At 35.4% G+C, this 15,349-nt stretch overlaps 1 protein-coding gene across 3 annotated transcripts in view; it reads left to right on the top strand.

Moving 5' to 3' along the window:
* The window catches only part of brinp3a.1 (bone morphogenetic protein/retinoic acid inducible neural-specific 3a, tandem duplicate 1), a 45,601-nt gene that overhangs the window by 16,544 nt on the left and 13,708 nt on the right, over nucleotides 1-15,349 (top strand). For all 3 annotated transcript variants that reach the window (XM_048200070.1, XM_048200071.1, XM_048200069.1), the window contains exons 3-4: nucleotides 2,661-2,848; nucleotides 4,384-4,568. In XM_048200070.1, the coding sequence (XP_048056027.1) occupies nucleotides 2,661-2,848; nucleotides 4,384-4,568 (373 nt within the window). The remainder of the gene's footprint in view (nucleotides 1-2,660; nucleotides 2,849-4,383; nucleotides 4,569-15,349) is intronic.

Raw genomic sequence — 15,349 nt, 5'->3', positions numbered from 1 at the left:
AAAATCTTACTGCCCCCAAACTTTTGCACAGTAGTGTATATCTGTATTTTGTTGCATGCAGTTATGAATATAAGCGTGCATTTGTGAGAACCTTTGATACTGTTAACTTCATTAAAGCGAAATAATACAGACTGGATAGACAGGTTTTTTTTTTAATACATATTTTATTTTATATTTATTTTTATTTTTTCAAAACCGTGTTGAGAAATTACCTGTGCCATGTCAAAAATTGTTAAATTTTTAAAAACTGGTCTTGAGACCCCTGGATTCTGTTCCATTCTGTTGCTCTCCATCTTTTTAAATGCAAGAATGTGTTCTGTGTTAACATTTAATTAATTACTCACATTAAATTTGTAGCCTACTTGAAACTAATTAGTTTAACAATTGAATGTAATTTAACTTAATACAAATCCTTTTTTCGCCTATCCATAAATCTCAACATAGTGTGTGTTGCATTATATTGCAAAAATGTTGCATAAATCTGACTCTTTCCTATTAACGAAGACCAAATGTATCAGTCACCCGGATGTTTCAAACATATATCCCTGTTTCCGACAGTATAACAAGCTGGTCTCATTTGCTTGTACTGTGACACTCTCAGTCTCCCTTTGGCTTCAGACTGCTTCCTCTGGAGCGTGTTCTCGCCGTTGACTCCGTGTAGCCGTGGGTCTCTGTGGGGAAGCCTGGCAGGTAGTTCTTCAATATGCCTTCTCCTGCTGTGCAGCTCTAGCGTGGGCCCAGTGGTGGATTAGCCTCCAGCTCCATCCATAACTGTCCATCAAGAACTTTTGTTCTGACACAGTGTCGATCATATTCTCTCTCTCTCTCTATTTCTTCTCTTTCTCTCCCTTTTCCCCTCCATTTGTCTTTCTCTGTCTCATTGTCTTTGCTGCTTGTCCTTTCTGCTGTCAATAAGTGTCATCTGTTATGATAGTATGATGTTTAGATACATACTTAGTAAGCCATTTTCTGCAATATAATATATAGGGTATAATGAGGCAAGATGCCCCCTAGGCCTAGGGTATGCTGTCCTGAATTGTGACATTTGTGACAAAATTTGTGTGATTTATTCAGTCTTTCAGTCAGTTTTGAAGTTAGTGATTTGTATAATTGTATCACATGGAATATCAAAAGCTTTCTGTTGATGGGGATTAACTGATTTAGTAATTGATTTAGATTGGAATGGAAAATATGTTTTTTGTTGTTTGTTTTTGAAGTGCAAGAGATATGCAAGGGAAAAAAGTGCAGTGAATGATGTAGTTGCTGTTATTATTCTTATTGGTAATCTTACTTTAGATTAGGGTCCAATTCTCACTATTAACTATACAACCTTAGCCTCAATAAACACCTATTTACTGCTTATTAATAGTTAGTAAGGTAGTTAAGTTTAGGTATTGGATAGGATTAAGGGATGTAGAATATGGTCATGCAGAATAAAGTATTAATATGTGCTTTTACATGTACTAAAAAACAGCCAATATCCTAGTAATATACATGCAAGCAACAGTTAATTGTGAGAACTTGACCCTAAACTAAAGTGTTACCTTATTATTATATTGAAAATCATTCCTTCTGAATTTATAGTCATGTATTCTATTGTGACATAATGATAATGACTGTAAATTCAGATTGAACAGATTATTCCTTGTTTTAAAGTAACAGGAAGAAGAACAGAGCATTTAAGTAATACATGTATCTTTCAGATCTATTTATTTGATTTTGTGATTTGCCAAATTTTTATTAATTGCCTCTGATAATATATTGAATGATCATATGTCTGAATATGAATCTGCATAAATATGCTTAAAATGATTGTTAAATGCACATTGTTATTAAACGTCTTTCCCTAGCTTCCGTAGTTTCAGTGTGGTATGTAGAGTGAAAATACTGTATATTTAATAGAGTATTATATATATACATGATAATCATGCTCTGAAAGTCTATTCTACATACTGAATTTCATAACTTAGAACAGCCATACAGTCTTGTTGCATACTTTTATATTTTACTAAAGTTCACTTACAGTTGTTGCTGTAAATGAAAGACAGAAAAAGGATAGTGGCAGGTGATTTTCTCAAACGTAATTCCAACTGTTCTCATCTAACAGACTCCTCTTGCCTCTTATCTGTGAAAGAAAGAAGCGTGCCATTGTTGCTGATTACTCCCAGTCAGCCCTTCTTCACTGCAAAAGTCACAGAGAAAAACAAACAAAAAAAAAAAAACAAATTGCACCATTATGTAGAGGACAACAGCTTTTAAAGCAGGCCAGAGCAATTCCTAAAGTTGAAGTTGGAAAAAAAAAATAAAGAGAATGCATAATATGATTTGAATTGCAGGCACGGGGGTCATGCAGTCATCGCATTTTCTCCTCAGCAGGTCTTAACCGAATATGCGTCGTACTCAAGCTGCGTGAAGGTTTCTCAGACCTCTCTTTAAACTGCCTTTTGTTTTTTTTCCGTTTGGGGAATATAAAGAACACCAATTTCAGAGAAGCTTTACAGTGTACAGTGGCTTACACTGAACCAGATACTAAAACAAACTCTCCCAGCTGTTGAAAAAATTATGTTCAGGATTTCACCCTCCTGTGTCCATTGTGGCTCAAATGAAGGACATTTCCAAATAGGGTGTATGTGTGTGTGTGTTTGTGCGTGACCTTGCAGAGAGTTTGGGCGCTGGAAGGTGAACAGCCTGGCTCTGGAGAGAGAGGACAATGGCGTGGCTCTACCCCTCGATCCAGAGTTTATGCAGACCATCAGACAGTTGGGCCGCAGACCCACCCTCGCTGCCATTACTGAGAATATCATCAGGAAATATGGCACACACTTTCTGCTTTCAGCTACACTCGGAGGTATTTGAACAAAGCTGCCTGTTCATTTCTAAAGAATTTCATCATTTCCATTGAAAAATAAATACATATTCTTTTGATGTGTCCTGGTAGATGACATGAGATGCTATTGCTCTAAAACAAGGATAGAATATTTAGGATCAACTTACAGTTTAAATCATTATAGTTTAATTGGGGTAGAAAATGTGAAAACGTATATTCTGAAGTCCACAATAGTCAATAATCCAAAACAATCATAAAAAATAGAGCATTAAAGGGTTAGTTTACCCAAAAATGAAATTTCTCTCATTAAGTACTCCTGTCGTTCCAAACCTGTAAGACCTTTGTTCATCTTTAGAACACAAATTAAGATATTTTTGATGAAATCCTAGAGGTATCTGAATCACACATAGGTCATTGCACCTTTCAAGGCCCAGAAAGGTAGAAAAGACATTGTTAAAATGTCTTAAATTAGGAGAATGACAGGGAGCAGGTGGAATTGTTGAATAAAGTCATTCTTTTTATTTTGTTTTTGTGCACAAAAAGTATTCTTGTCGCTTCATAACATTAAAGTTGAACCACTGTAGTCACGTGGACTATTTTACCAATATCTTTTCTACCTTTCTGCGCCTTGAAAGGTGCAATGACGTTGTTGCCTATGTGTGGTTCAGATACCTCTCAGATTTCATCAAAAATATCTTAATTTGTGTTCTAAAGATGAACGAAGGTCTTACGGGTTTGGAAAGACATGAGGATGAGTAGTTAATGACTGAAATTTCATTTTGTGGTGAACTAACACATTAAGTTAAATTTACTTAATGATTCAGTCAGTTTTTTAGAGAATAATTACATTTTTTCATTAATAACTAGGGCTGACAAAATTAACATGCTATTTTTATTGCATTTATTCAATTTGACATTTTAACACACATCTACTCTTAAAAAAAATCTCTGCTCTTCAGGCGACCCAATGTTTGCAAATGTGAACACATGAAAGTCTGGCTGTGGCACCTGTTTTACTGATTTCTGTGTGTGGTATTTTAAAAATAAAAGTTTAAAATGTGTACAAACATGAATTAGAAGGGCTTCTGTTGCATAAATCTACTTTCTGGTGTTTTATTACATGTATGTTTTCTTCTACATGCAACATCCACACAACCTGCTGAATTTAATAATTACACAACATTATTTGCAATTAAATGTTTTAGGCGATTGACAGCTGTATCAATGATTTCATTAAAAACTTTAACATAAATAATACTCATATGTATGTACATCAACTATTGATTTGTTGAGCATTATGTAAAGTGTTAATGGTTTTTAATGAGAGTTAATTTTCTCATTATGTATGTGTTAGCACAATTACTTCATAGAAAAAAACAATCTTTGACAAATTTTCCATATTCTATTCCCTTCATATAGTCTGTGTTTCAGAGTCACTGAATAGATAGATAATTCCCTTGCTTCACTCTTCCTTACATAAACACAAAGAACATTCTTCATGAAGCCATTTTCCCCAGTGTTCCTCACTCTTTTATGTTGCTTTGCCCTCGATGCAGGTGAGGAGGCATTGACTATATTTGTGGACAAGAGGAGGCTAAGCCGGACGGCAGACCTGACTGACTCAAATGGCACGGCTGTGACTCTGGAGGCCCTGCACCAGCTGGCTGCCTCCTACTTCATAGACAGAGAGAGTACTCTGCGAAAACTGCACCACCTCCAGATTGCCTCCACTGCCATCAAGGTAACCCTGTGGCCTAGATGCGCACAGACCTGGGGACCTGACCCCACGTTTGAGTGCTTATTTTTGGAAAGGAGTTTGACTTGATCTCGGCTGTTTCTATTGTTTTGCAGCTGCATCGTTTGGAAATCAAAAGAAGTGGGTTAAATGTTAGAAAAGCACAGTAGTTTTCCTTTACTTTTGTTCTTGCATTTCTGGTTCGGTAGATATGAAGTATTGATGAATCACAGGTGGGAACAAAACGATTTGTATACGCACAGAGGAGCATTTGATTTGTTTGAAAGGCACTGTTTTAGACACATATTCACTCTTTGAGACATCATACATGAGTTAATCTATAGCAGGTTATCTGTAGCAAGGAATACTAGATGTGTCAGTAATTTTGCTTGAAACAGTAACCCACATACACACTAAATGAGCTGAAATGCCTTCGGCACAATGCACAGTGTCTACACACGTCTAAATGCATGTTGTTGATGTTAGAGTTGAATTGGTGATTTGGAAAACAGAGGATGGTTCAGTAGGTATACAGTATCTGTCATACAATATGTATAAATCTGTGTTGACTTGGCAGGATGGGAATTGTAAAGAATTTCTCAATGTTTATTTACGGTTCAATTAAAGGTTCTTTTTATACTTTTTGTACTAAGAAAAAGAAATGTACACTACCATTCAAAAGTCGGTAAGATTTTTTTTTTTAAAGAAGTCTCTTATGCTCACAAAAGCTGCATTTATTTGATCAAAATACAGTAAAAACAGTAATATTGTGACATATTATTACAATTTAAAATAACTGTTTTCTATTTTAATATATTTTAGAATGTAATGTATTTCTGTGATTCCAAAGCAGTCATTACTCCAGTGTCACATAATGTTTCAGAAATCATTCTAATACACTGATTTTGTGCTCAAGAAACATTTCTGATTATTATCAATTTAGAAAACTGGTGCTGCTTAACATTTTTGTAGAAACTTTTTATATTTTTTCTGGGATTATTTGTGAATGGAATGTTCAAAAGAACAGCATTTCTTTCAAATAGAAATGTTTTGTAACATTATAAATGTAAATATCTTTACTGTCACTTTTTGATCAATTTAATGTGTCCTTGCTGAGTAAAAGTATTAATTTCTTTAATAATAATAATAATAATAACAATAACAATAATAAACTTACTAGCCCCAAACTTTTGAACAGTATTGTAAATCCATTGCCAAATAATGAGAGAATTTCAATCAATTATTCAATACCTTAATTGGTCCCACTTTATATTAAGTGGCCTTAACTACTATGTACTTAGATTTAAATTAATCATTTGATACAATGCATTTATTGTGTACATACATGTTTTTACATTGTACTTATATTTTAAAAACACCTGCATGTAATTACATCTGTAATTAATTTCTGTAATTACATTTATAATTACACTGTTGACCCATCCCTTACACCTTACCCCTACCCTTAAACCTACCCATACCACCAAAGCTTTCCCTAACCTTACCCGTATCCACCTCAATAGCAGCAAAAGTGTTTTGCAATTCAATATGAACACAATAAGTACATTGTACTTATTTTTTGATGTAAGTACATAGTAGTTACGGCCACTTAATATAAAGTGGGACCCCTTAATTTTTAGTTATGGCATAAATGCAATCTAATAATTGTCTATATATTAAAATTATACTAAACAAACAAAACGTGGTAACATTTTATTATTATTTATAAAATGCAGACAAAACTGCACATTGTCATATGAGCAACCAGTCAGTAAACCAGTCCCTTAATTTGCAAAGAAATTTTACGCTCACTTGAGGTGGTTTTTGACTAAAATTGAAAAAAAAAAAAAAAAAAAAGTTAATGTGAATAATGGGAGATGGAAATGCACTTTCCAAATATAGTCTGATGTAGCAAACATTAAACCCATGTGACTAATCAGCTGTTTTTGCTGATGGTGTTTATTACTGTTGGTTACTAGGGCTGGGACAATATATCGATGCATCGCGATTAAGTTACCAATACCACTGTCATCCGCTTAAACAATTTGATGGAAATGCACCTAATTCGGTCCGTGTACTTTTGTGTCCATTCCTTTTTCGTTTTTTAACCACGTCAAGAAAATAAAAAAAACGAACGGTTGTTGTATTTTTAAATGCTATGGTGAATACCAAAATTTAAATTAAAACTGAATACACAAATTTCATGTGCACAAAATAAATATTGACTTATTTTCAGATTTTTGTTTATTACGTTTTGCATCTTCATAAACCAAAATTAAAAAAGGACAGATTAAAGTCGAAGAAATGTCAATTTACAAGTTTTCTTTTGTAAAATTGTTGTTTCTCCCACACTTTTGAGAGCCATGTCTCTGCAACATGATAATAATTGACTTTTCCACCCCATTCTCACTCACGAGGGGTCCGATACTGCCGCATGTCCAAGAGAATGCTATACTGGTGGCAAACCAGTAGCCTATGTTCCGCTTCGTCCAGGCGATAGTGATATTGGAAGAGCAAATTCACTACTTAGGCTATAAGCAGTCCTATGAACACAATTAACACGTTAAGCTTTTTCCTTGAAAATAAAACACAGTTATGAAGACACTGATATTAAATGACCAATAAAGATGTGCAGACAAGCAGGTCAGGCCGAATATGAAAGCAACGCGCTTTCAACGTAGCGTTATAGAAAACCGTTATAAAAGCTTAACATAAAAATATTGTCCTTCCACTTTGTTTACGTTGCCGTTGTCTTAGCCTTAGATGCTGTTGATGACAAGAAAATGTGCGAGAAAATAGTTTCTCCCTGGTTGTTGTTCTAGTAGGATTAAGCCACGTAAAGTGTAGAATGTCCAGCGACGCGGCCGTAACGCATTGCTTTTAATGAGAATTGAGAAATATTTCATGTCAAACCTCCACTGAGGCAAAGGGCATGGGAATTTTGTCTTCATGAAAATCACATATTCGGGTATAATTTTGTCATCATAACAAATGTTGGTATATTTTCAATTTGAACAGCATAAGTGACTCCTAATCCCAAACACGTTCTCAATATAAAACAATATAAACACCTAACAGAGTCAGACGAAAAAGCGGGAAGTCGATCATGTTAGAGCGCTAAACAATAGGACTAAGGTTTAGAAATGTAATGTTTAGGTTAAAATATAAATGTAATAATAATAATATTAATCATAATAATAATATTAATTTAACGAATGAAAATGAATCAATGTCATTTAGGCAGGCTCTTGAAGTGAGTCATTCTATTGACGCCAGAAGAAAAGGCACTAGAGGGCGCTTTAGCGTCTGTGTGTATGATGCAAAACACTGGAAATTAAATTTAGCTCTTTTATATATATTAAAAAACAAGTTGTATATCATTTATATTATTTTTAACAAAATAATAATATTGCATAAGGAAAATTAGCTTGTATCTCCTAATTCTATTCATCAGTGTTAAAATAAAAAACAAAGAAACCGCATTTTCCATATTTCATTTCTGGTTTAAATAAGGAAAAAAGTAAAAGTACACAGACCTAATTCACTTTTCTTTCTTTTTTTTGTGAACTTTGAAAAGATTCGTTTCATGTTTGAATGGAAACCCAGCTACTGATTTAATTTTCAGTTAGTTGTAAGCTGTATGTGTTTGGTTCACTAAAAAGAGCCGGTTCATAAGAGTCATTCAATCAAGAAATGGTCTGCACTGTTTGCTTTGTATGTTTCCTTATGTATGAGTATGAGTCCTTCTATAATTGTACTACACTTGTCTCTCTGTTTGTTTTGCACTGTTTGTTTAGTAGCTGTGTTGTGGTAGTGCGCTGTTAGTAGTGCAGTAAACACTGTTAATATGGTATTTAATTAGCGTGCAACATCAGTCATTTCCAGTAGTATTTCAAATATTATATATATATATACACACACACTGTATATGGAACTCTGTTCCCAACTCTGTTTTATTGTAGTTGGTTTGTATTTGCAGGGAGCAAGACACATTGCCTCCTGACAGCAAGTGTCTTAGCTTAAGAGCTTGTAAGCTATCTTGATGGAAATGAGTAGATGGAGGTCCTTTTAGATGCCTTTATTTGCCTGGCATTTCAGGTGATTGATGTGAAATATTCTCAGGATCAGCAGTCTTTAATTCAGCCCATGGATTTTTACCTCATGTGGATGAAGACGGATGTGAATACAAAGGCTCTCTGTACCAAATTGGCGATTCTCTCCATGGCAAACATACGTTTGAGAGAGAGTGACTTGCTCAAATGGAAGAGATATCTTCTTGGGGGGGAGGGTATAGGGGGAATATAGCAAATAAATAAATATGAAGGTGCTGCTGGAATTATGCATCAGTGTGACAAATTATCTGTTCCATTTCAATAATTTCTTTGAGAGCCCAGCCCATTCGTCAGCCATTTTGAATATAAGTGAGGTGTCAGGCTCTAATGAATAAGAGACTTATGAGGAGGATTTTCTGCACCGCCAATAATAAATGAATCTTTAACCTCCACAGTCAGATGCGACAGTGGACAGGAAATGCAGAGAGTGCCAGTTGACATCAATCACAACATTTCATTTTGATTTACAGGAGGGAGGAGTGTTAGTTGAGGTTTATTACAATAGGGCATGTTTAGATACATATGGATGGTTTGAGTAGTCAGGGCTGCGCATTTTAAAGTCTGACTGCATGATGTGCCTCCTGCAATCAAGGTGATATACTTGCAAGCCATCATGCTAAGTGGCCAGAATTTATAACTCTGAAGAGGCTTAGATGAACGTCAGGCAATGGGTCAAGGACTCATTAGAACTTTGATTTTCTAATGTATGGAAGTCAATAAAAATATCAATTTTCTGATTAATCGTGATCTTCATTTGAACAATCCGATATCGATTGATTGCTCACACCCCCATCTTGCAGGTGTCACAGATTCTGTTTCTCCTGGCAGCCGCCCTGCACACGCGCTCCTCTTGTATTCTTCATCCGCATCAGTTTTGCAGGATTGAGCCTGCTCTAAATTCTGTGACTGTTTGCCTCTTTCATTAGAAATAAATTGTCATAGTGAGTCTCTTTTTTTTTTTGTGCAACTCCCTGTGCAATACTTTCTCCACTGTCACCCCCTCTCATTTTTTTCTGTAATATTGTCCAGAGATATAAATGGTACAGATAAATCAGGCTAAGTCAGTAAAATCGCAATCTAAAATGTAACCAAATGCTACTAGACTGATTTTATGTGTTATAATAATTTGGTAAATGTTTAGTGATTTGTGTTTATTTTATGTAATTATAATAACAATAATGGTTATTGTTGTTATTATTATTATTACTGATGTGTTAAAGGTATAGTCCACCCAGAAATAAATATTCTGTCATCATTTACTCACCCATATGTAGTTCCAAAACTGTGTAACTTTATTTTTTCTGTGGAACACAAAAGATATATTGAAGAATGTTGGTAACCAAACAGTTTTGGTTACCATTGCCTTCCATTGTATTTTTGTCCATATAATGTAAGTCAATGGGAACTAAAACTGTTTGCTTACCAACAGGGCTTGACATTAACACCCACCAACCCGCCAAATGCGGGTGGATTTCAGCAGTGTCGTGTAATACAGTCACTCCTACTAGCCACTTTGGTGGGTTGAAATTTAGATTTTTCAATTGTAGTCTTTTAAAAAATCAACTGAAATCATAAACTAAGAGCAGTGTTGTTATCTGTTGTCAGTGCTGTCATGAAATATCGATTTTTGATATCGGTACTGAAATATCTGAAACGTTTCCAATACTCGTTTTCCACATAGATACATGATACCAGCTGTGCTTTCTCGCTCTCTCATGTCTCCAACAGCGAGTTGACACACAAACCTGCCTCCCCTTACTCACTCATTTCATTTTCTCAGGATAAATATTGGTGTTACAGGGCTTGAATTTTGGCACGGAATTGCACATATTGCACATAATTTTATGCATTTCCGCAGAATTTGTGCTTACACCCAAAGTGTGTGAGCATAAAGCCACCTATCAGTACTAAATTGAGTTGTTTTTCACTGCTTATAGCGCTTAAACAGTCAAATACACACAAAATAATGTCAAAATGCCATCAATGGCGAGAATTCACGCATACACAGTCAGTTATATTTTAACGCTTGTGTAAAAGTAAAATGGATCCATGTGTCAGGTCTTGACAGCAGTCTTATATACCTGCTACTAAATTATGAGCTAAAAAAAAAATATCTATATGACAGTTTTTCCCCATGGTATCGATGTCAAAATTTTGGCCAGTGAAAATGCTGAGTTGCTAGTAACTTTGGAAACCACTAGCCACAGTGGCTGGTGAATAAAAAAGTTAATGTCAAGCCCTGGTTACCAATATTCCTCAAAATATTTTCTTTTATGTACCACAGAAGAAAGTAAGTCATGCAGGTTTGGAACAACATGAGGGTGAGTAAATGATGACAGAATTTTCATTTTTGGGTGGACTATGGACTAACTACTTTAAACAAGCAAGTGTATTAAATAATAATGCACATTATTTTTTAAAAATACTCAATAATACAATATTTATCAGTTGGGTTTTTTTTACATTTACATTTACATTCCCCGTTCTCCTATATACTCAAAATCACATTCCTCTCTGTTAAGCATTGGAAAACCTTTTGCATGCTATGAATACTCTCACCAACGCTGTGGCAGAGTATATGAACTGTGGAAAACTTTATGAAAGATTATGATTCAGAGAAAGAGTTGGGCATTTTGCCACTGGTAGCGCTTTGACGTTTGCCTGGGTCATCAGTCAAGCATCCCGAGCACAAGCTGGGAGGCATGAAAACTCTGCCAGCACCTCCACACCTCCCCCAGTTTCCCCCCTCTTAACTGCCATAAACCAGAACGAGAACTTCCGAATCCTACTGCGAGGAAAAAACGCTTGAAAAATCAAAAAGAATTTCCAGCTAATGCACGCAGATGAAGCTCTCTTGTAGAGAGCATGCCTTTGTGTTTCATTCTAAGATTTCACAAGCTGAAGCTGAGAGCATTAACCACTACTAGCCTCACTGAGGATTCCCTGCTGCTTTCAATAAAGTCCCATTTTCTGTAGTGAAGGGTATAATTCCATTCTAATGCGCACTTTCCTCCAATGATAAGCTTCCCCCATAGCACACACTGAAACGAGGGGTACGCTAACCCACCGGAAAAGGACTTTTCATGAAAACAGCTGCTTGAATATATCAAAGATTGTTTCAATGCAGTGTAAAAACATGCCTAATGCAAATAGGAAAATGCCTTTTGACTAATGCTCACTGATTAAATACAGGCCCCATTCTATCTGGATCTTTGTGTAAAGCAATATTATAATGCCAATGCTTATGAAACATTAATGACATTTCTAGCATATCAAAAAAGCTGGGATCGGCATCTTAAAATCCATTATTATTCAAATATGTGGCTATGCGGGCCCACTCATCCTGATATTTTCCTGAGTCTTTGTTGGATTAATCACAGGTGGGAATTACAAAACTGTCTGTTTTTACTCATTTACTGTGAGAGAAATGCAATGGATTGCTAATATTTATTTAGCAAATCATTTTAGTCACTTTGTATTTTTAAAGTCTTACTGTTATGTTGTTCTGTACTTTTTTTCTTCTGTGTAACACAAATGAGGATATGTAAATGAGAGATTTTCATTATTAAGTGAGCTCTTCCTTTTTAAGTGAGGCTACTGTGACGTTTTTAGGGGCTTTCACACCGAATAGTTACTCAGTCATAGAAACTAGCCATTAGGATAGTTCCCAGAGAACTAATTTCTCCCCCTGGGCCATGTTCCTGGTTGCATTCGCATCGGGAATAGGAACTGTGAAGCGGCCGACAGCGGCATCTTTAAGTGCGGCTTTTACAAACGCAAAAAAACAGTGGATGGAAGACGCTGTGATTGGAGCTGTGTTTGTTGTGTGTTAAACACAATGAAGATAATGAAGATGGAATGTAAAAGCATAATTTACATCAGTGGTTCTCAAACTTTTTAGAGTGGAGTACCCCCTGAAGGGATTCCCATCCTTCTGCGTACCCCCTCTCTTCCACTTCGACTGCAGTCGCACCTTTTCCATTAAGGCACAATATTTGCCCCCTAAATTGATTTTCCAGTGCATATTTTTACGTTTATAAATAACTTTATAAAATAAATAATGTTTTAAATAAAAAAAAATGTTTAATAGAGAAATATGCAATGATGGTAAAACAAAGTGATACTTTTAAATATTAAACTAAAACTGCCAGTAGGTGGCAGCAAGTCACTGTTTTTATGAGTGAGTCATCGAGTCATTCATTCAGTAACGAAGCAAGTGGCTGTGAATGAATCATTGAATCACTGACTCACGATTCATTCAAAGCCGCATTCGTGTGTTGTAGTTCTGCTCTGGTTTTTGTTAGAAATATTTTTTCGTTGCAAAATAGGGTAAATACTGACAGTACTGTGTTTAAAATGTACGTTTTGTTTTTTGACCTGTTGTATAATAATGCACGTTTGCAGTCATGTGGATATTTGGGAACAATTGCATTCTTCCTCGTTATCAACATTAAATACAAGAACTCACACAAGGTATGTTTTTGTATCGAAGAAAGTTTGAGTCTTAAATTGATATCAATCCACTATCTGTGTATATATTTCTTCTTCATGCAAGTGCTAAATCCCCACTTTTACAAAGGTGCATTGTCGAGAACGGCAGTAATTTAGCGCGATTTAAGGCAGCAGATTCGGCACGCAATCTATCATATGCATGCTGCTTGTGTGGATGCAGTCATTTTAGACTGCAAAACATGAGGTAATTTGATTAAGTGTAATGGATTTACGGCATTTTGCCAGTTAGAAATACATGCACGGTTTTAATATTATTTTAAGGTATGGTAGAGTTAAATTAACTACTCCGCATTTTGTTCGCGTACCCCCTTTTCCCACATGGAAAAAACCTATATAAACATATATGTTTCAATATAGGTTTGATATAGGTTTTACATATATGTGACATATATAAAATTGGCCGTTTTCCTATATTATATGTACATATATGTACACATATATGCACACATATATATATATACACATATATGTACATATATGTCACATATATTAAAAACCTATATCAAACCTATATTGAAACATATATGTTTATATAGGTTTCTTCCATGTGGGACCAATTTCACGTGTTCGTGTAGCGGTGTGTTTTCTGCGTTGTGTCGTAATCAAAGACAGACTGCGAAAAATCTTGCCATCAGGTCCTCACTTTATTCTGTATAACACAAATGGCAATATATGAGGACTTGTGCAGCATACAAACAGCATGCGGCAGCAACGCACAACGCTGAGAAAGAGAGATATTAAAAGTAACTTAAGTAAAGAAAAATAATCAACGAAACATCTGAATGTACATCACAGAGGGGTTTTGGATTACAATCATACAAATATATCATGTGAATTCAGCTGTTACATGAAACATGGCCTTAATTGAATCACCGCTAAAACTTTGTGCGACCTACCGCTGTGATGTCTCATGCAGACTGGGAAGCAGCAAAGTGCATCAACACCCCAAGTCAGCATGGCGGCAGGAAACCCCAAATATGGTCATGGCAAGTGGAATCACAAAATAATTGTCTAAATACATAACTGCTACATTCGCACATACATAAGTTCTTGCATAATTTTTTTCGTTAATTCTTAGTTTTTGCCTTGATAATAGAAAATATGAGCTAGGCATCATGTATGACAGTCAAAAATGAGATATGAGCTACAAAATGACCAGATCCTGCCATTAGCTATATAGAAGACATATCTTGTATGTATAGGGCATATATATGGATATGAAGAAGCAATACAGGAGACCTATATTTCCTGTATATGCACATATATGCACCTCAATTTTGCCTATATGTGGCATATATACACATATATGCAGTATATATACGCATATATGCAGCATATATATAGCATATTTGCAGTATATATGCGCATATATGCAGCATATATATAGCATATATGCAGTATATATGCGCATATATGCAGCATATATATTATCATATATGTGCATATATGCAGCATATATGTACATATACACTGCATATAGGTTTCATATATGCGCATATATCCACATATAGGTTCTTTCCATGTGGGTTGTCACCTCGCGTACCCCAGTTTGAGAAACACTGATTTACGTGACTGAAAGATCAAAACGTGTGGCTAAGAGACAAAATCTCCTTTGACAACTTTCAATATTACATATCATCGGGGCAAAGAAAAGAACACAACCCTGCAGACAACAGGTAAATGCCGTTATCACTGTTTTCCATGTTTGTGAAGTAAATATGTTTACACGGCTTTTTAAAAATGCCTGGTGCCGGTGTTTGACAAATGCGTCTGACAAATTAACGTACATTGATAGTTACACCACTGTTACATTGTTACTTACGCCATTGATAGTTCAAAGTTCTGGTTTAGACCCTACTCTGAAGTAGAAGCTAATTTAGTTCCATCAAATGGAGTTCCTAGAACTAAAATCGTTCCTAGTTCCTGCGGTGCGAAAATGCCAAAATCCGGGTACTTCAGCCAATAGTTCTAGGAACTATGAAAAGGTTCCTCCGGTGCAAAAGCCCCTATTGTTAATACCCATTCTAAACTATGCAGTGTTTTAGTCTCTTACAATGGCAGTAAGAGACAAAAGAATGACAATAACTATGTATAGAACGACACGCCTAGGATCATGACCCCCATGGTCTTTTTTAATAAAGATAGAGGATACAGTCTTAGGAA

This window comes from Megalobrama amblycephala, linkage group LG8, assembly GCF_018812025.1.
Source record: "Megalobrama amblycephala isolate DHTTF-2021 linkage group LG8, ASM1881202v1, whole genome shotgun sequence".
In the NCBI taxonomy this organism is placed as follows: Eukaryota; Metazoa; Chordata; class Actinopteri; order Cypriniformes; family Xenocyprididae; genus Megalobrama; species Megalobrama amblycephala.
Note: the sequence above shows the minus strand (reverse complement) of the source record. Positions and strands in the feature narration are given on the sequence as shown.